The following is a 20,074-nucleotide window of genomic DNA, read 5'->3' as shown; positions in this document are numbered from 1 at the left end:
ATTGATTAAACGCAAAATACTTCTGTCTACAACAACTATTATTATCGATTATGTCCATAACATACCGTTCTGTGGTAAACATGGGTCAACATATCGTTTAAACGTAGAGTTAGTAAAGCGTCCTCCCCTACACAAAGGAAAGGACGGGGGAATGGTACATTCCGCCTCCTGCTCCTCGCTGTTTTTGTATCTGCTTCAGAGCGGATTCAACCGCCAAGTAAGTTACGTTTTGCAATGTCATGCAAAAGAAGTTTGAGCTGAATTAATCCATAGTAAACTGGACTCGCGTGGTCACAGAGACATATGCCGCTGGATGTAAGGTGTGAAATGACAGCGGCTCATGGTTTTTGAAGGGAATTCCTTGTGATTTTTACTACACACAGTGAAGCCAGAAGCCTCATGTTTTCGCCAAGCCAAGAGGAGCACTGCGCCCCGTCTAAAGACCCAGTTAAATACGGGGAGTTGGTGGTATTGGGGTAAGTTGAACCTTAGTGATATTTGTTTTGCTTGGTACAGTTTCATAATGTCACTTTAAAGACCTCTCTTACGTTACCTGGATAAACAAAGCACAGCGTTTGCCGTGAGTCGTGACTAGGAAGTTTTCATACGGGGACCCGGGCCACCGACATACGGTATTGTTTTTTGACGAGGAAATGCGTTTTCAAGTGATTGTGTTTTTGTTTTAAAGAGACGAAGATCAAGTTTTCTTACACAGACACACACACACACACACAGACACCTCCAGTAGTCGGAAGAAAAAAACTATCGAGCCCAGCTGAGAAATTCACGCGCTCACGTTACTCTACCAATCAGACACGTGCGCAATCAGAAATGTAACGTTATGTTTCCGTTTCCCGATTTGGCAACAAATGTTTCATTCCTCATAACCGTGAAAAAGATGCAACGACTTAAACGTAGTTGTGTACACGGACACTCGGCTGTTGCAGCAAACCCCAGTGAGTGAAGTGAGAACCGTATTCAGTAAACTGCTACCAGTGCGCACTTTCCCACCTTAAGTTAGATTCGTGGGGTTTCAGCAGGAATTCGGAAGTGGCGATGTCCCCTCCCCCAGCCCTCGGGGGTTTTGCAGCGCTATCTGTGGCCCAGGACGCCAAACGTTGCATCTGCAAGATACACAAACCTTCAAAGCTTTCCATTTCATAACTCCTCTAGTGACACAGCCGCACTGTAGGTAGGAAGGCCACGGTGTCTATCACCACTCAGATGCCAAGTTTCGCCTCCAGTTGAGTTAGCAGTGCACACATGACACATATGCAGTACTGTAACTTCAACATGCAGTTTGCACACTTATCTAGTAGGGTGCTGCAGCCATTACAAGTCATTTGTGAGCAACATTAGAGGCTCTTTGTAATAGCACTTTCTTGCCTCAACTTTTTGTGATGGTATGCATTTGATTCCATTGAACACATCGAAATTAGTATTTATCTTTATTGTGTATTTGACAGGGACAATGCACAATAAATATATTGCACCAGAAATAGCTATTAGCTAATTTGCATCTGTTGTCCCTGACAACAGCACAAATGGCATTTGCAGCACAAATGGTGCTGATATGATGATGATTTGATTATGGATAATTTCTTTACATTTGATCTATATGTCTTTAGGCTATATCAAAGCATTTGGCAATGCTTTTTGTCATGGGCATGGCATCTCCAAGTGATTTAAAATGTTGATCTGAGCCAATGCCTGCTTATACACAGAAAACAATAGTCAACCCAGAAGGGCACGCAGGAGAGTGAAGACGTCCTCCACCAAGGCCCGCTATTATTGCTTGCTTGTGTTATTATTGCGTGAGTCAGATCTAGATCCTCTCCAAAATGTACTTGGTTCTTCCTTGGCCCATGCTACACCCCTCCACAAAGTTTCATGAAAATCGGGCCAATAGTTTTCCTGTAATCCTTCTGACAACTGACAGATAAACAAACGGTACCGAAAACATAACCTCCTTGGCGGAGGTAATAATAATATTAGTGCCCCAGTCTGTCGCTGTCTCACCCTGTTACTGGGTAAAAACACTGATCTACTGTTTTCTCTGTTTATTAAAACAAAAACTTTAGACATAGGCTAACTGCGTTGTAGTCCTCCTAGATTTGCTCGGAGGAAATTCCAACCATCTTTCATTGTAAAGTTGTGATTATTAGCATTGGGGAGGATATGAAGTAATGCAACAGTCATTTCCAGGTGTTTGTGCTGTGGGAATTTCATAGAGCTTCTTTAGAAAAGCATTTTAAATTAGATGCTTATGAAGGCTTTACACAAGCCAGAGAAGAAGAATGTGGTTGTGTGTCCCCTGTGTTCCTCCACCAGAGAAGAAGAATGTGGTTGTGTCCCCTGCGTTCCTCCACCCACAGTCACAGTCATACTCACTGCTTATTACAAGAGACCAAAATGCTGACTGCTTATTAGCCGAGACTGAACATGTGGCATGATTGAAGTTGATACGTTTGCACCTCTCTCTCTCTCTCTCTCTCTCTCTCTCTTGCATGTGAGATATAGCTAGCTGGCTCTAGCCTATATTTGAATCAAAGTGATGGGTGTAAAATCATTGCTACGACAACATCACATCCCCTGGATAATACTGATGGTAGACAAGATTAGCTGACTGCATGGAACAAAGCTTGTTTGAGTAACCATTCTCTCTCAGTGGTTTGTTTCCATGACCAAAGGTGGCTTTTGTGCTTGCATGGCCTTCCCCCCCGGCCCCGGCTCTGGCTCTGTCTGCCGGGGAGGTTTGGCTTGGTGCTGGTCAGTGAGCGGGCCGGCTGCGTGCGTGGGCACCCTGGAAATGAAAGGATGGATTGATCAGGACCCAGCCTCTGCCTCTCCTTAGCTCGCTCTGTCCATTGTGCCTGGGAGACTGAGCCTATTGATTGAACGTTGTACATTTCTCCCTCAACAACCACTTGGTAAAGGAAGTGTATGGACCATCTCTGGCACAATTTGCCATAAACTGTTCTTTTGGATGTGACCTTAAGATTAATTTTTGTGATACCCTAGTGATCTCTGAAGGAGATTTTCTTTTTGCTTTCCCCTCTCCACAAAGAGATGGGATTAGGGTCAGCTACAGATCAGTGGCTGTGGAGCTGGTAGGGTATCCGTATCTTGTGTGAGGACACCAGCAGGTTGGATGCTTGCTGAGATGGGAGCTTGAACCCGAGCCTCCCAGTTGAAGGACACTCTCCCCACTCACGAGATGCCTCCCTGTTGCTCCCCATGCCGCCATGAGGTGCCAGGGAATGCAGGGATGCACGTGGGCAGTCATGCCATTTAGATTGACCTACCTGAAATGAATAGTAATAGCCTGTAGTCCTACTTGCAGCATCATCTGACCCCAGTCTCATCTCAGGTGCCCCTTGAGGCTGCCAAAGCCTCTCTCAATCATGCTAATGACTTATGCGGGTTATCACTCTAACGCAGGGATGGGCAACTTTGATGATAGAGAGGGCCACAAAAAAAAGGCCAGATTGTGCCCGTGCACTTTCACCTGTAGCCTACTGTAACACCATCACTCCCAATTATAGTTACTAATTTGATGAAAAGGACTGGTAATCAAAGTTTATTATACCAACATTTATATTTTTCATATTCCAATTTACTAATTCTTCCATTCAGATGACTACCAGAAACTTCGCTCTTACTTTAAAACAGCCCGCTGTGCATCCTGGATATAGTTTGATACAATAGCCTTAGCTCAAATGCTAACATTAAACAGTATGTGGATGGACAAAGCTAACGCCATTAGCGCCATCTTCTGCGATGTACAGTAAAATAAAAAATACAGATTTGGGTGGCCTAACCTAACCAAAAATGTCTGCCTTGTAAAAAAAAAAAAAGGAAATTGACCCAGGGGCCACACTGAGTGAGGTCGGGGGCCGCCAGTTGCCCACCCCTGCTCTAACTAATGGCCCATTTCCCAGCTGCCCAGCTCGACTCGCTTTTTTGTCTCATTCCACCGGTCAAAAACTTGGACAGCCCGGGTTGAGTCGTGCTCGTTTTGGTCCCTGCTTTCTCTGGGTTCCAGGGCTTTGGACCAGATACCATACGGTGATGTGAAAACACTGCAGACGACTGATTGGTCAGGCAGAGTCGTGTCTACTGTGCCTGGATTGTCTATAGGCCAGACCAGCACATCCGGGTAATTTTCAAAACATGAAGCGCCCCTTTTAAGGGGAAAACACAAGCCACTCGCGTTGACTTCAATGTAAAATAGCAGTACCAAAAAAATCTATCGAAAAATAACAGAATTAATTTAGTTTATAAATGATTTAAAGACACCATGACATGACAATATATTTCAACTCGGCCGGCCATAGAATCGACACGCGGTACTTGCCTTATATGAACGTTGTATCCAGTTTCCACCAGGTTACATGCATTGTCCACATTGACGGTGTCACCCCTACTCTTAAAACATCTATCACAGACTTTTTATTTATTTATTATTGTTCGTGAAACTATAACAACACAGCAACTCTTCGGCATATCTCTATCAAATTAAACCGTTTAAATAGTTTGTTTGAAGTGGTTTCGGCTTCTTGTACCGTCTTTTACTATGGTGGGTTTCCCCTAAAAAGAGAGGCACGGCCATGGCGCTGGACACTTGAAGATGCAGCACAGTTCTGGTCTATGCTGGATACCAGTTTAGTGGGACTTACCTTCTCTTCTGTTATTTCCATCAGTCTTTTGTGTTGCTGCCTTCGGCTCTGGTGAAATAAAATCGATCTCTTTGCTCAGCCTTAACATGACCGTGGTTTTCAATTGTTAAACTTTTGAGAGAGAAAAAGTCTGCTGCTCGGGAAGGCCTTGTAGTTGTGTGTTACGTCTGGCGGGGGTTTAGCGAAGTCGCGGCTTTTCCTGGTGAGTGGCCCCCGGGGTGGTGGCTCCTCTTCTCCCAGTAGCGTAGTAACCCCCGTCCCCCGCGCAGCGCATGCATGTAAATAACAACAAATTGATATCCATTCTCCTGGCCGATGGTCTCATTTGTCCATGTAGGTCATATAGAGGCACCAATATTTCATAACCAGTTTAAAAGTTCCGTGTATAGATTTAATTTTAACGTTATATCTTATAGCCTACTTCCTGGTATGGTCGCAGTGACTAGTACTGAAAGCACCAAAGTCACGCCGGCTAAAGTCACATCCTCTCCTGCATTCAACATACAACCAATGGATTTCATCCGCCATTTTCATTTTCCATCTACAGCGTGTTAAAATGTCCTTGTGTTCATTTAATCTTATACAAATGGAGGGCGGAGGGAAGATATATGGGTGGAGGGCGGATATGCGGTCGCTATGACGACCAGTTGTGGGCGGAGGCAAGTCAACTTGCGATGGAATCAGACAGTCTATTCAGGGCGAGACGAATAAGGCCAGTAAGAGTAGAGCCGTACTGTGCTGTTATACAGTATGTGGTGGAAAAGAGCCATAAGTCAGCACATGACATGACATCTCCTCCACTCTATGCTAACACTTCTTTCAAGCCGGCATAAGTAGTGGGAGGTACTGTTTGCTCCTTAGTGCGGCCCTAGGCAGGAGGGTAGGTGAAACTCCAGATTCTCTAATCCCTACTGCTAAGTATTGGAAGGTCAATCCACTGTCTGCCTGGCACAGGTCGAAAGGGAAATGGGTCACAATTAGATGGAGCTCAGCACAGCATTAGCTGTCCTAGCTAATGTGATGGCACAGCTTTCCGGCTGATAGAACGTGCTTCCTGTCTGTAATGATGAATAATAGAAGGCATGTATGTCTCACCAATGCAAGGTTTTATTCCGGAATTATAATTCATCATGGCGTAAATGCTTAGCTACAGAGAAATAAATATTACCTGTCCTGATCATGTATTATCAATATAAAGAAATCCATGCAGAGGAACCACAAATACATAGAGATGTCTGGCACATGACAAAATAGATTGAAATTTGAACAAAATGCGAACTACGCTTTATTTTTGTGGGGATTTTCTGGTTGTTCAAGGAAAAACACCATATTAGATAGTAGGGAAGCAATGTAGGCTGAAGACGTATGAATGAATAAATTTAAACATTTTACAACGCTGACTGACATTTATTATACAAAAGATTACATTTATTTTGTCATTTTTGACCCTGGGCTTAATGAGCCTTTGTATTATTATGCTTAATATATGAAAGTAGTTCTGGTCCACATTATCCTCCATGGCCTGTCTTGCTCTCTGTGGGTGGCTTGTCCTACAGGCCAGCTTTGTGCTCTGTGCTGACTGGCACCATGTGTTTCCATGCCTGCCCAGCCGTGTGGAGACATGGGACAGGTGGCCTAGCCTGGGAGGGAGGCAGGGAGGCGGAGGAGGCGGCTCTGCTCTCAGTCTCCACTGTTGCATCGGTGCTGAGAGGATGAGGAGACATTTTGGATTTCATGCTGGTTCTTGGTCAAGTTTATTCCCTCATAAGACAATGCAAGATCAAGCCCTTTGATAGAGATTTGCCATTGTATGAAGTGTGTGTTCAGCACATTGTGCTTATGTGTGGGAGTGTGTGACAGAAGGTCCATGTGTTGGATGAGAGTGGAGCATGGGGTGTCCCAGCTGTAGGAACCAGCTGGTGGATGGGGAGAGGAACAGTCCTACCGGAAGGGGCTTCTCCATTCACCAGGAGCCAGCCTATGGCTAGTTGCATCAGTAGACTGAGAGGCAGTAGACTGTTAAAACTGGCATCAGAAGCTTGATGGTGAAAGGAGACAATGCTCTGCCTCTGAGACACTCTTCTGGTCACGTTCCGTTTTAGGCTATTTTTAATCATTGTTTTGAGTCATTATTTAGAGCTTCCCATGTTGGGTCAGCATCAAGAGATGAGACGAGTCAGTTATTATCCAGCCAGTCTGCAGTGAGTCCCAACGAGTTGAATCAGTTATTATCCAGCCAGTCTGCAGTCACAAAGAGTTGAGTTAGTTATTAATTATCCAGCCAGTCTGCAGTCCCAAAGAGATGAGTTAGTTATTAATTATCCAGCCAGTCTGCAGTCCCAAAGAGATGAGTTAGTTATTAATTATCCAGCCAGTCTGCAGTCCCAAAGAGATGAGTTAGTTATTAATTATCCAGCCAGTCTGCAGTCCCAAAGAGTTGAGTTAGTTATTAATTATCCAGCCAGTCTGCAGTCACAAAGAGTTGAGTTAGTTATTAATTATCCAGCCAGTCTGCAGTCCCAAAGAGATGAGTTAGTTATTAATTATCCAGCCAGTCTGCAGTCCCAAAGAGATGAGTTAGTTATTAATTATCCAGCCAGTCTGCAGTCCCAAAGAGATGAGTTAGTTATTATCCAGCCAGTCTGCAGAGAGATGAGTCAGTTATTATTATCCAGCCAGTCTGCAGTCCCAAAGAGATGAGTTAGTTATTATCCAGCCAGTCTGCAGTCCCAAAGAGATGAGTCTGTTATTATTATCCAGCCAGTCTGCAGTCCCAAAGAGATGAGTCAGTTATTATTATCCAGCCAGTCTGCAGTCCCAAAGAGATGAGTCAGTTATTATTATCCAGCCAGTCTGCAGTCCCAAAGAGATGAGTCAGTTATTATTATCCAGCCAGTCTGCAGTCCCAAAGAGATGAGTCAGTTATTATTATCCAGCCAGTCTGCAGTCCCAAAGAGATGAGTCAGTTATTATTATCCAGCCAGTCTGCAGTCCCAAAGAGATGAGTCAGCTATTATCCAGCCAGTCTGCAGTCCCAAAGAGATGAGTCAGTTATTATTATCCAGCCAGTCTGCAGTCCCAAAGAGATGAGTCAGCTATTATCCAGCCAGTCTGCAGTCCCAAAGAGATGAGTCAGTTATTATTATCCAGCCAGTCTGCAGTCCCAAAGAGATGAGTCAGCTATTATCCAGCCAGTCTGCAGTCCCAAAGAGATGAGTCAGTTATTATTATCCAGCCAGTCTGCAGTCACAAAGAGATGAGTTAGTTATTATTATCCAGCCAGTCTGCAGTCCCAAAGAGATGAGTCAGTTATTATCCAGCCAGTCTGCAGTCCCAAAGAGATGAGTCAGTTATTATTATCCAGCCAGTCTGCAGTCCCAAAGAGATGAGTCAGTTATTATCCAGCCAGTCTGCAGTCCCAAAGAGATGAGTCAGTTATTATTATCCAGCCAGTCTGCAGTCCCAAAGAGATGAGTCAGTTATTATTATCCAGCCAGTCTGCAGTCCCAAAGAGATGAGTCAGTTATTATTATCCAGCCAGTCTGCAGTCCCAAAGAGATGAGTCAGCTATTATCCAGCCAGTCTGCAGTCCCAAAGAGATGAGTCAGTTATTATTATCCAGCCAGTCTGCAGTCCCAAAGAGATGAGTCTGCTATTATCCAGCCAGTCTGCAGTCCCAAAGAGATGAGTCAGCTATTATCCAGCCAGTCTGCAGTCCCAAAGACATGAGTCAGTTATTATTATCCAGCCAGTCTGCAGTCCCAAAGAGATGAGTCAGCTATTATCCAGCCAGTCTGCAGTCCCAAAGAGATGAGTCAGCTATTATCCAGCCAGTCTGCAGTCCCAAAGAGATGAGTCCGCTATTATCCAGCCAGTCTGCAGTCCCAAAGACATGAGTCAGTTATTATTATCCAGCCAGTCTGCAGTCCCAAAGACATGAGTCAGTTATTATTATCCAGCCAGTCTGCAGTCCCAAAGAGATGAGTCAGTTATTATTATCCAGCCAGTCTGCAGTCACAAAGAGATGAGTCAGTTATTATTATCCAGCCAGTCTGCAGTCCCAAAGAGATGAGTCAGTTATTATCCAGCCAGTCTGCAGTCCCAAAGAGATGAGTCAGTTATTATTATCCAGCCAGTCTGCAGTCACAAAGAGATGAGTTAGTTATTATTATCCAGCCAGTCTGCAGTCCCAAAGAGATGAGTCAGTTATTATCCAGCCAGTCTGCAGAGAGATGAGTCAGTTATTATTATCCAGCCAGTCTGCAGTCCCAAAGAAATGAGTCAGCTATTATCCAGCCAGTCTGCAGTCCCAAAGAGATGAGTCAGCTATTATCCAGCCAGTCTGCAGTGTTAAAGAGATGAGTCAGTTATTATCCAGCCAGTCTGCAGTCCCAAAGAGATGAGTCAGCTATTATCCAGCCAGTCTGCAGTCCCAAAAAGAGATGAGTCAGTTATTATCCAGCCAGTCTGCAGTCCCAAAAAGAGATGAGTCAGCTATTATCCACCCAGTCTGCGGTCCCAAAAAGAGATGAGTCAGCTATTATCCACCCAGTCTGCAGTCCCAAAAAGAGATGAGTCAGCTATTATCCACCCAGTCTGCAGTCCCAAAAAGAGATGAGTCAGCTATTATCCAGCTAGTCTGCAGTCCCAAAGTAGCCTGACGCACATCCTAACGCCTGCTCTTGCCTGAGACCCGGACTAGAGGAACAGCTGCAGTTTGACACAGAAGCTGCTCATTGAGATCACAACAAGTACCAGAGAGCATTATGTCATGAGAGACATTATCCAAGGTGGCACTTAGATTGCTAAGGGGAGAATTACAAGTAGATTGCTACTAGTGATGCGATGAGTGGCAAAGCTTCTTTTTAAAATGCTTGAATGTGTTTCTCATTCTCCATGTTTACTTGTCATTTGATTAAGATAATTTTTGCCTGTAAATCTAATTAGGCACATGATCCCTGACAGGCAAAAAACAACTGTTTGTACATTATCAAATCAAATAATAATTATGTGTGATTCTACTGTCCTTGTTTCCCCTCTGTGTGTCTGACAGGTACAATGGCTCTCTGCCCAATGGAGATCGTGGGAGAAGGAAAAGCAGATTTGCGCTATACAAGAGGACCAAAGCCAATGGTGTCAAGCCAAGCACTGTGCACATCCTCAACACACCGCAGGCCAGCAAGGTAAGAACTGGAGCACTGTGCACATCCTCAACACACCGCAGGCCAGCAAGGTAAGAACTGAAGCACTGTGCACATCCTCAACACACTGCAGGCCAGCAAGGTAAGAAGCACTGTGCACATCCTCAACACACTGCAGGCCAGCAAGGTAAGAAGCACTGTGCACATCCTCAACACACTGCAGGCCAGCAAGGTAAGAACTGAAGCACTGTGCACATCCTCAACACACTGCAGGCCAGCAAGGTAAGAACTGAAGCACTGTGCACATCCTCAACACACCGCAGGCCAGCAAGGTAAGAACTGGAGCACTGTGCACATCCTCAACACACCGCAGGCCAGCAAGGTAAGAACTGGAGCACTGTGCACATCCTCAACACACTGCAGGCCAGCAAGGTAAGAAGCACTGTGCACATCCTCAACACACTGTAGGCCAGCAAGGTAAGAAGCACTGTGCACATCCTCAACACACTGTAGGCCAGCAAGGTAAGAAGCACTGTGCACATCCTCAACACACTGTAGGCCAGCAAGGTAAGAAGCACTGTGCACATCCTCAACACACTGCAGGCCAGCAAGGTAAGAAGCACTGTGCACATCCTCAACACACTGTAGGCCAGCAAGGTAAGAAGCACTGTGCACATCCTCAACACACTGTAGGCCAGCAAGGTAAGAAGCACTGTGCACATCCTCAACACACTGTAGGCCAGCAAGGTAAGAAGCACTGTGCACATCCTCAACACACTGTAGGCCAGCAAGGTAAGAAGCACTGTGCACATCCTCAACACACTGCAGGCCAGCAAGGTAAGAAGCACTGTGCACATCCTCAACACACTGTAGGCCAGCAAGGTAAGAAGCACTGTGCACATCCTCAACACACTGCAGGCCAGCAAGGTAAGAAGCACTGTGCACATCCTCAACACACTGTAGGCCAGCAAGGTAAGAAGCACTGTGCACATCCTCAACACACTGTAGGCCAGCAAGGTAAGAAGCACTGTGCACATCCTCAACACACTGCAGGCCAGCAAGGTAAGAAGCACTGTGCACATCCTCAACACACTGTAGGCCAGCAAGGTAAGAAGCACTGTGCACATCCTCAACACACTGTAGGCCAGCAAGGTAAGAAGCACTGTGCACATCCTCAACACACTGCAGGCCAGCAAGGTAAGAAGCACTGTGCACATCCTCAACACACTGCAGGTAGGGCTGCACGATTTTGATTCAATTTTTTAATACTATTATACTTCTCTAACCATTTGTTGCCCAGCACAGCTCAAAACATATTTTTTTCTCATAAGTGACACAATTTATGCTTTTACTCTGAAGGCAGAACAACCCAACTTCCTGTTTTAGCTTGGCACTGCTATGCGTAACTTCCTGGCTGTTGCTTGCTAACCTGCAGTCACTTGACACGGGTATGTGGGTAACAGCAGAGCCCTGTATATAAAAGAGTCGTGACATCTCCATTCACTCCAATGGACCAGTTTTTACTCTCAAGAGTTCCAGGAAGTAAGGTCCTGGATTAAGCAGCACTGTCGAGTTGCAGCAAAATGGACAGTTTGTGTTGTACTTTGAAAGTTTTTTTTTTTTTTTTTTACTCAAATTGTACATTATCAGCTTTATTTTAGCATTCAAAAGTAGCGCGAGACCCCTTCCTGGCTGTTCATTGGCTAATGAGTCACGCATTTTGGTCCTCCGCTGACGCCACTCTCTCTCTAGAGGACACTAGGTAACTGCATAGCAGTAGGAGGAAATTGAGACCGACAGGCTGAGTCTGGTAACGTAACGTTACAGCCAGAGTCTACTCGGTGGCCCCACGTGTTGTTTTGTTGTTATGTGTCCTAAAAGCAACATTTCACCGTCCGGTGATAACGTGTTCGTGAAAAGTGTGCGCGTGTGTGTGTGTTGGGGCTTTCGTTATTATTTGTGCAGCCCGCAACACGATGCTCGCATTCCTGTGCTGTTTTGGAGGTGTTAAAATAAGTTTGTTGTGCTGCTGTCTTTAGTAGCCACTAGTCACAGCCTTCAGAGAGACTTTACAGTGGGGAGAAGGGACGAGGAAGCTCACGCGTACATGAGAGAGAGAGCCGTCGTACCATAATTACCATAGTTAAAGTGAAAATCGATTTGACATTTAACATCGTCCTAAATAATTAACTCGAAAATTACGATTCCAAATCGATTTATCGTGCAGCCCTAACTGCAGGCCAGCAAGGTAAGAAGCACTGTGCACATCCTCAACACACTGCAGGCCAGCAAGGTAAGAAGCACTGTGCACATCCTCAACACACTGCAGGCCAGCAAGGTAAGAAGCACTGTGCACATCCTCAACACACTGCAGGCCAGCAAGGTAAGAAGCACTGTGCACATCCTCAACACACTGCAGGCCAGCAAGGTAAGAAGGGATTCAGAGGGTGAATGAGTGATTTGATGAACAGGCTCACATCAGGATTGAGAGCTTGTTAACTTGCCTTTTGATGAATATTTTAGTATGTCTGCATACAAATGAAGAAGTGAGACATGTATCACTGCCTCAGAAATAGATGGCTGATTTTCTCAGTGCATCTATGTAGATTGGAAAGTATGCAATTGGTGTTGAATGGGAATCACGAGTCCTATTGTGGACTTACTCAGCACAGAAAAGAGGTTGGGATCTTTCAACGCAAGAAAAAACCCACAATTGCAGAATTTCAAAGCAGCAGAATGGTGGATTTTCTTCTCTCTCTCCAGGATTTCAGTAGCCCATGCAATGTGGACTAAACCAAAGCAACGTGGAGTAAACCATTTGCAGTATTCTTGGCGGACCTCAGTGTTGACATTTCCAGTACAATAACTGTAGTTCTGAGCCAGGCCTCTTAACTTTTCTCCTGCCAGAAACTGCCCCGTCCAGTAGAACATGTCTGTCTTGCTGCATTCCATCCTTTGGTTCCCTAGCAAAAAGTGCCAAACAAGCTGGAGGAGCTGCTTACATCTGCACCTCTCGGAGGCCAGAGTTTAGTCCTCTGGCCCAAGGCCCGTTGGTTCAGGTTACTCTCACCTGGTGGAACTCGACTCAAATATCTGTTTATAGGTTTTCCTGCGGCTGAGAGTTTTTCTTTGTGGAGACTGTGCATTATTCCCGTCGTGGAGCACAGTTTGAAGTGTGCACTCTGCTGCAGCGGGCTGACGATATATAGCTAATGTTGACTTGCTGCTCCAGGCCAAGAATCATTTCTCAGACAGGCGGCCCAGGGAATCATGTTACATTGGACCTGACTGTTCGTACAGCTCAGCACATCAGAATGAAGTGTGCCATTTATGCAATGGGTCACAGACTGCTCCAGAGAATGGGAGCTGCTTTAGCGTCTCTCCCTCGTCACTGCTCCTCTCTGCCACCCAGTTACCAGGCCCACCATTATTAGAAAGGTGAAGTGAGGAGGAAGTTGTTGTTGCAGTTGGCTCACTCTCCGCTCCCAGCTGTACACATGGGCAAAAATAGCCCTTCCTTCAGTTCAGAGGCAAGCAGGGAGATCATACCCGTTTTGTGGCGACCTCTCTTCATAAGGTTTACTTTAGAATTAGCAGAAAGAGCTAAAGTGAATCATCCATGCCCTCCCTGTTATACCCCCCCCCCCCCCCCCCCTTATTATTATTATTTGTTTACTTTGACCACTGCAGTCCCCCAGCCCACTCGTGCCGCCTCACACAGTGTAGCAGTCTCATGTGAATGAATTGAGAACGCTGTCTGGCTGAGAGGTGGAGAGGAACGCTCACGTGTCTGTGCACACTCTGCTGCTCATGGCAGATAATGAGGAGTTCCCATGATCTCTGCCACTGCCAGTCTCCTATTCAAATCTGCCCCTGCTTTCTCTAATCTCCCCACTTGATCTCAATTACTGTGTGTGTGTGTGTGTGTGTGTGTGTGGGTGTGGGCTCTAGGACCCATGGGTGTGTGTTTATTTTTGTCCATCCTTTTCCTTCGGGGGCAGTAGTGTGACGTTTTAGGGGTAGCGCACATCATAACAAACATCTCTTGAAGCGTGCAGGAACTCCCATCTATCGGTCCATCGGACAGGTGGAGAAACCATGGCTTTGACGCAGTGTAATTGAGATGACACTCTGGCTGCATCTGCTGACATCTTGTCTCCCCGGCCGTGTGTCTGTGATGTTAGCGCACAGTATGGCAGTGGCAGCACTGATGATGGCCCACTTTCTCTCTCCCTCTTTCCCTTACGCACGTGACAGAGAGAGAGGGGGGGGGGGGGGTTGATGTGAGCCGGGCTTTAGTGGCTTCAAACACCCCACCCCCCCCCCCCCCCGCCCTCCTCGCTACACATTGCTGAGTCCAGCTGATAGGCAAGGCTGTGTTGTTGACTGAGGCCAGTAAGCGGTTTATGGTCACTGTCATGGGAGTGTTACTTTGCAAGAACGTCATGCTCCTCTCCACTCCCATTCCAGAAATTCCTGGCTCGGATCCTTCCTTTTTCATCCAGTAATATAATTAAGCAATAAGCCATGAGAGATCTTGCTTTAGTGATGATAACTGTTAAGATGCACTGTTAGACACAGCATGAAGTAGCTGCTCTCAAGAGGCTTATTGTTTTTAAACAATGGTAACAAACCATTGTAATAAAAAAATATATATTTCGCAAATGTAAAATAAATCTTTTAGTTGTCAACTTGCCATCATCAACAGTGAGAAAATAATTAAATGTTTTTTCCCAGACTCCCACCAAGCAATATAGTTCTTAATAGTATAGTAGTAGACCATATGGTTGCTAAGTGACCCAATGTTCAGTTGGCAGGCACATTATATTAAAATGAACGGCTATGCGGTCCTTTGTGTGTCTGTATTAACCAGGTGTTTTACACAGACAGACAGACAGACAGACAGACAGACAGACAGACAGACAGACAGGCTTGGCCATTCAGAACTAAGGACCAGAATGATCCGTTTTTACAATGGAAGTTTTGTTTTGCCACCGTCTGTCATTTCACCTCACTAGTGAAGTAATGATGGCGTTACCACATTAGCAAGCAGTTCCTCCTGATTTCACCATTATACACATCAGTAAACACACTTCCGTGTTGCCGTTGATGTGCTTTCACTTGGAGCCTAATCATTGCAAATGATATATTTGTTGTTGTGTTTAGTTTGATAATAACATTGACAACATATTACTATGTTGTGTGTAATGGGTTTGTTTGTTGTATTTCAGGCTGTGAACTGCAAAGGCCAGCACAGTATCTCCTACACGCTGTCCAGGAACCAGACGGTCGTGGTGGAATACTGCCATGATAAAGATACCGACATGTTTCAGGTAAAAGCCGGTTTGATGTCCCAATGATTTTTTGCTCCTCTACATTTGAAAAATGGTATTATTATATTTATGTGCAGTGACTGTTCAATCTATGCTTATTTTGACATGTTCTCCCCTCCCTGGCCTGACCCACCAGTGACTGCATGTGCTCTATGTACTGTAAACTAGTATGAAGCTGAATGTACAGCAAAGAGACAGCCTCTCTCTCCCACCAAAGCCAAGTTAGTGCTGCAGACACGTGCTTCACAGCCCTTTATTGTGTCCATGTGTCTGTAAACAGCACTAAGTCAATGGAAACACAGGCTTTTTCCTGGCTCAGAAACAGGCCTTTGGGGGTGACAGTAAGCATGATCGCTCTGCATAAAGACTGAACTTATGGAGCAAAAGACTTAAGGAGGACCATTTCAGACTTAAAACAATGAGGAAATTAAATGAGGAAATGTCTTTTTTACTTCTTGTTTGTTCAGCTTGAGAATTGTATGAACATTTTTTCAGTGTTGCACTCTGTAGAAAATGAAATCTGTAGAAATACTACGACCTACCGCTGAAGCTCCCGCTGTCAGGTGAAAAGAAGCGGCTCGCTAGTGCGCATGTGTTGGAGGAAGCATGGTGCTAGTCTTGGCTCTCCCCAGATCGGCAGAGGGTGGAGCAGCGACCAGGGCAGCGGGGGGGAAATTGGCCAAGTACAATTTGGGAGAAAATGGGGGGGAAACCGGGGGGGGGGCAGGGCTGAAGGTGTGTCTTTAACGATGCACTTGTCTCGAGTTGCAAAGCAGCGCTCATCAAAAGTCACAGCTGAAACGGTGGCTAAACATTGCATTTCCTTGTAAGTCCTTAAAAAAAAGGACTTCCATTAAGTACAAAATATCCAGAACCAAAATCACACCTCCTATAAGATGATAATAGTAGCTTATATGGTGCATATATTGCCAAAAGTTCTTATAGGTAATTAAAGCTACAGTATGCCTTCCGATTTCCGTTTGTCAGTGGAAAATTATATTTTAGTACGAAGGCGTGGCAGCAGCAAATTCATCAGCTCGGCAGTAACTTGACACGACGGGTCCGAACGATGAGGACACGTAAAATAAAGCAGATATCCCCTACAAAGCCAAACACAGGAGAGAAACTAAACCTCAAACCGCAGAGATTCAGTTAGAAGCTACAAAAGTACTGAGAGCTAAAACACAGAGAGGCTTTTAAAAACCTCTTTCTCTCTGCTCTCTCAGCACAGAGACATTCTGCTCGCAGGGCAGCTGATGGGGGAGAAAGGGGGTCGTCACGGGTTGCCTGCGTTTGGGCAGCTCGTTTGGAGGCGGTTCTGACATGCTTTGGCCCCACTCAGGAGTAGGTCCATCTCGAGCGTGGTTTACTCCGGAGTAGGTCCATCTCGAGCGCGGTTCACAACAGAGTAGGTCCATCTCGAGCGTGGTTCACTCCGGAGTAGGTCCATCTCGAGTGCGGTTCACTCCGGAGTAGGTCCATCTCGAGCGTGGTTCAACACCACTTGGCACTTAAAAAAAAAAAGGAAACCGAAATTGACGCGGTATGGTAGGGCATGGCATGGCTCGGCCAAAGGTGTCAGTGGAAAAGCCCCATTAGGCAGAGGTCTTGATGTAACAAAGAGCATTCTTCATTGCCTGTAACAGCTAGACTAGTGGTTTTCAACCTGTGGTACAGGTACCACTGGTGGGACGCAGGGCTCCCTCCCTCTCCAGGGCTGTACAGTGCTACAGTTTTGCTAGTAGTATATGCTACTAAAAATTATTCTGAGCTAAGAGAAATATGTATCCACTCGCACAGGTGCTACTAATAGATTTCCTATTTATTATTGCTACATAAACGTTATTGCTAGATAGTTTAATGAATAATAATGCATCATATTTTATTTGTTATATTTTGTGAGTAAAATCTGTTGACGCTCTGTCCAGAGTGCTCTGTTCTGAGATCAAATGGTCATATTAAAGATTAAAAGATTTTGCAACTGTTTCTTTATTGATTTAACAAAAAGAACCAATAAGAATACCGTTAAAGTTTCAGATCGGTAAGCAGTATTCTAATAGTAGGCTACTGTTAAAATCTTAACAATACCATCCCTATCTAATATGAATTTTGACCAATAAAGCATGGGTTTAACTGCCACCTGTATCTACCTGTATGTACCTGTATGTGCTACTAAATCTTTCTTTGTGCTATTGACATTTTTAGCTTACTAGCACCAGTGCTATCACCTAATAAAGTAAGCGTACACGTCATACTTTCATATGGTGGTAATTTCTGAGGTGGTACTTGGTGTAAAAAGGTTGAGAACCACTGGGCTAGACTGTTCCCGATTTGCATATGTGCAGTTTGGGACCTTATGTAAAGTGTAACATGTCTGGTTTTGTTGTGAAAGCAGCTTGTCCAGGATGAAAGATACTGTGAATAAGCGGCTATTTGCTTTGTTGTTGTGTAGATTGGGCGTTCCACAGAGAGCCCCATAGACTTTGTGGTGACTGACACAGTGTCAGGAGGCCAGGAGGGAGAGGAGACCCTCATCACCCAGAGCACCATCTCCCGCTTCGCCTGCCGAGTAGTCTGCGAGCGCAACCCTCCCTTCATCGCTCGGATCTACGCAGCCGGCTTTGACTCGTCCAAAAACATCTTCCTGGGGGTAACTACTAGTCAGCCTACTATGATATACCTCTGTGTACACTGCTCTCTGCTGTGGAACATTGTATGGCTGGTCTGTAAATGACTTGAAAACCAGAGGTGGTATCTCGATAAACAAATGCAGCTCCTTTCAGTGGCAGTGTCGATGCTCCGTCTCACCCACAGGAAAAAGCCGCAAAGTGGAAGAACCCTGATGGTCACATGGATGGACTGACAACCAATGGTGTACTGGTGATGCACCCCAGGGGCGGGTTCACAGAGGAGTCCAAGACTGGCGTATGGAGGGAGATCTCTGTGTGCGGAGATGTTTACACACTGAGAGAGACCCGTTCAGCACAGACCCGAGGCAAACTGGTCAGTAGCTGCATACACATAGTATACACACACAATAGCACACCAGTCACCCGTGAGGTAATTCAGTCATCCCAGACCATATGCTGTTGTTTCCCAAGCCATGAACAAAACAAGGCTACAAATGTTACATGCACAGTGTCAGCATTCTTCCTTTCATTTAGTTTGACTGTTTTGCCCAGTGAAACTAAATGTGCGTATGCTACGTCACCCCCTGCAGGTGGAGCATGAAAGCAATGTACTGCAGGACGGCTCCCTGGTGGATCTGTGCGGAGCCACCCTGCTGTGGCGTACAGCCGACGGCCTCTTCCACACGCCCACCCAGAAGCATCTGGAGGCTCTGAGGCAGGAGATCAACGCCGCGAGGCCCCAGTGCCCCGTGGGCCTGAACACCCTGGCCTTCCCCAGCATGCAGCGCAGCCGCGCCCTCTCCTCTCTGGAGGACAAGCAGCCCTGGGTCTACTTGGCCTGTGGCCACGTACACGGTTACCACAACTGGGGCCACCGTTCAGAGCACGAGCCCAACGCCCAGCGAGAGTGCCCCATGTGCCGGACCGTGGGGCCCTACGTACCGCTGTGGTTGGGCTGTGAGGCGGCGTTCTATGTGGACACAGGTGCACCCACTCACGCCTTTGTGCCGTGTGGACACGTGTGCTCCGAGAAGTCAGCCAAGTACTGGGCCGAGATCCCTCTGCCCCACGGCACCCACGCCTTCCACGCCGCCTGCCCCTTCTGTGCCACCCAGCTCAGCCTCACCCAGGGGTGCTCCAAGCTCATCTTCCAGGGCCCCGTTGACTGAGCTGGCCGGTTCTGCTCTGGGAAAGAGATTAGGCAGGAATGCCAACATGCTGTGAAACTGCTCAGATTATTTAGTGCTTTCTTTTGTTTTTGTAAGCCAACTGTGGAGAGGAGTAAGGCCTCACAAGGTCTGCTCATATACTGTGGATTCTGCACAACACAGGTCCATTACATAGTGTTGGACTGGGCTCCCCTGCCTCTTTGGATGGCCACTGTGGGAGGCAGAGATGTGGAGCACACTGGACCACAGACACCCAGTGCCTCCAACATGAAATACTGTCCCAACTGTCCTGCCAACCAACCAACCAACCAACCAACCAACCGCTTTCAACGAGGCTCCAGCGCCGGCCTGTTTCCACTGCAATAGCTGCTCGTTTTGCATCAAAGGGCCTCACGTGAGATTAGGGTTGTAGGAGTGAATTGTTTTCACTCTTTGTCATAAATCCTTCGTCTGAAGCAGATAACGGTGAGCAGGTGTAGTTGGGGTCTGCTGGGAAAGGGAGAGGGGGGTACAGGTTTATAGTCTATTTCCTGGTGGGTCTGAGACACATGGTTTTTACAGAGCCAGACAGCTGGACTGTTGGCTGGGAGGAAGGCCAGGAGAAACTTGGGCTCATGGCTAACTAGTTGAGTGCTTCGCATTGGCCCCTCGGCCCTTAGCCCCTAATGGCATCCAGATCCTTTAGCCTATAGAGCGGTGAGCTCCAGATCCTTTAGCCTATAGAGCGGTGAGCTCCAGATCCTTTAGCCTATAGAGCGGTGAGCTCCAGATCCTTTAGCCTATAGAGCGGTGGGCTCCAGATCCTTTAGCCTATAGAGCGGTGGGCTCCAGATCCTTTAGCCTATAGAGCGGTGAGCTCCAGATCCTTTAGCCTATAGAGCGGTGGGCTCCAGATCCTTTAGCCTATAGAGCGGTGAGCTCCAGATCCTTTAGCCTATAGAGCGGTGGGCTCCAGATCCTTTAGCCTATAGAGCGGTGAGCTCCAGATCCTTTAGCCTATAGAGCGGTGGGCTCCAGATCCTTTAGCCTATAGAGCGGTGAGCTCCAGATCCTTTAGCCTATAGAGCGGTGAGCTCCAGATCCTTTAGCCTATAGAGCGGTGGGCTCCAGATCCTTTAGCCT

General features: G+C 46.3%; 1 protein-coding gene across 1 annotated transcript; it reads left to right on the top strand.

The window, feature by feature from the left end:
* The first annotated feature begins 261 nt into the window (after positions 1–261).
* On the top strand, positions 262–19,816 carry peli2 (pellino E3 ubiquitin protein ligase family member 2). The gene is made up of 6 exons (XM_083634354.1): positions 262–476; positions 9,733–9,862; positions 15,052–15,153; positions 17,606–17,803; positions 17,968–18,156; positions 18,374–19,816. The coding sequence occupies exons 1-6, from the start codon at positions 400–402 to the stop codon at positions 18,950–18,952; spliced, it is 1,275 nt and encodes a 424-aa protein (XP_083490480.1). The 5' UTR covers positions 262–399; the 3' UTR covers positions 18,953–19,816.
* Positions 19,817–20,074: the final 258 nt, after the last annotated feature.

The sequence above is a fragment of the Poromitra crassiceps genome (genome assembly GCF_964638095.1).
Source record: "Poromitra crassiceps genome assembly, chromosome: 3".
NCBI classification, from domain to species: Eukaryota; Metazoa; Chordata; class Actinopteri; order Beryciformes; family Melamphaidae; genus Poromitra; species Poromitra crassiceps.
This window is presented reverse-complemented; position numbering and strand designations above follow the sequence as displayed.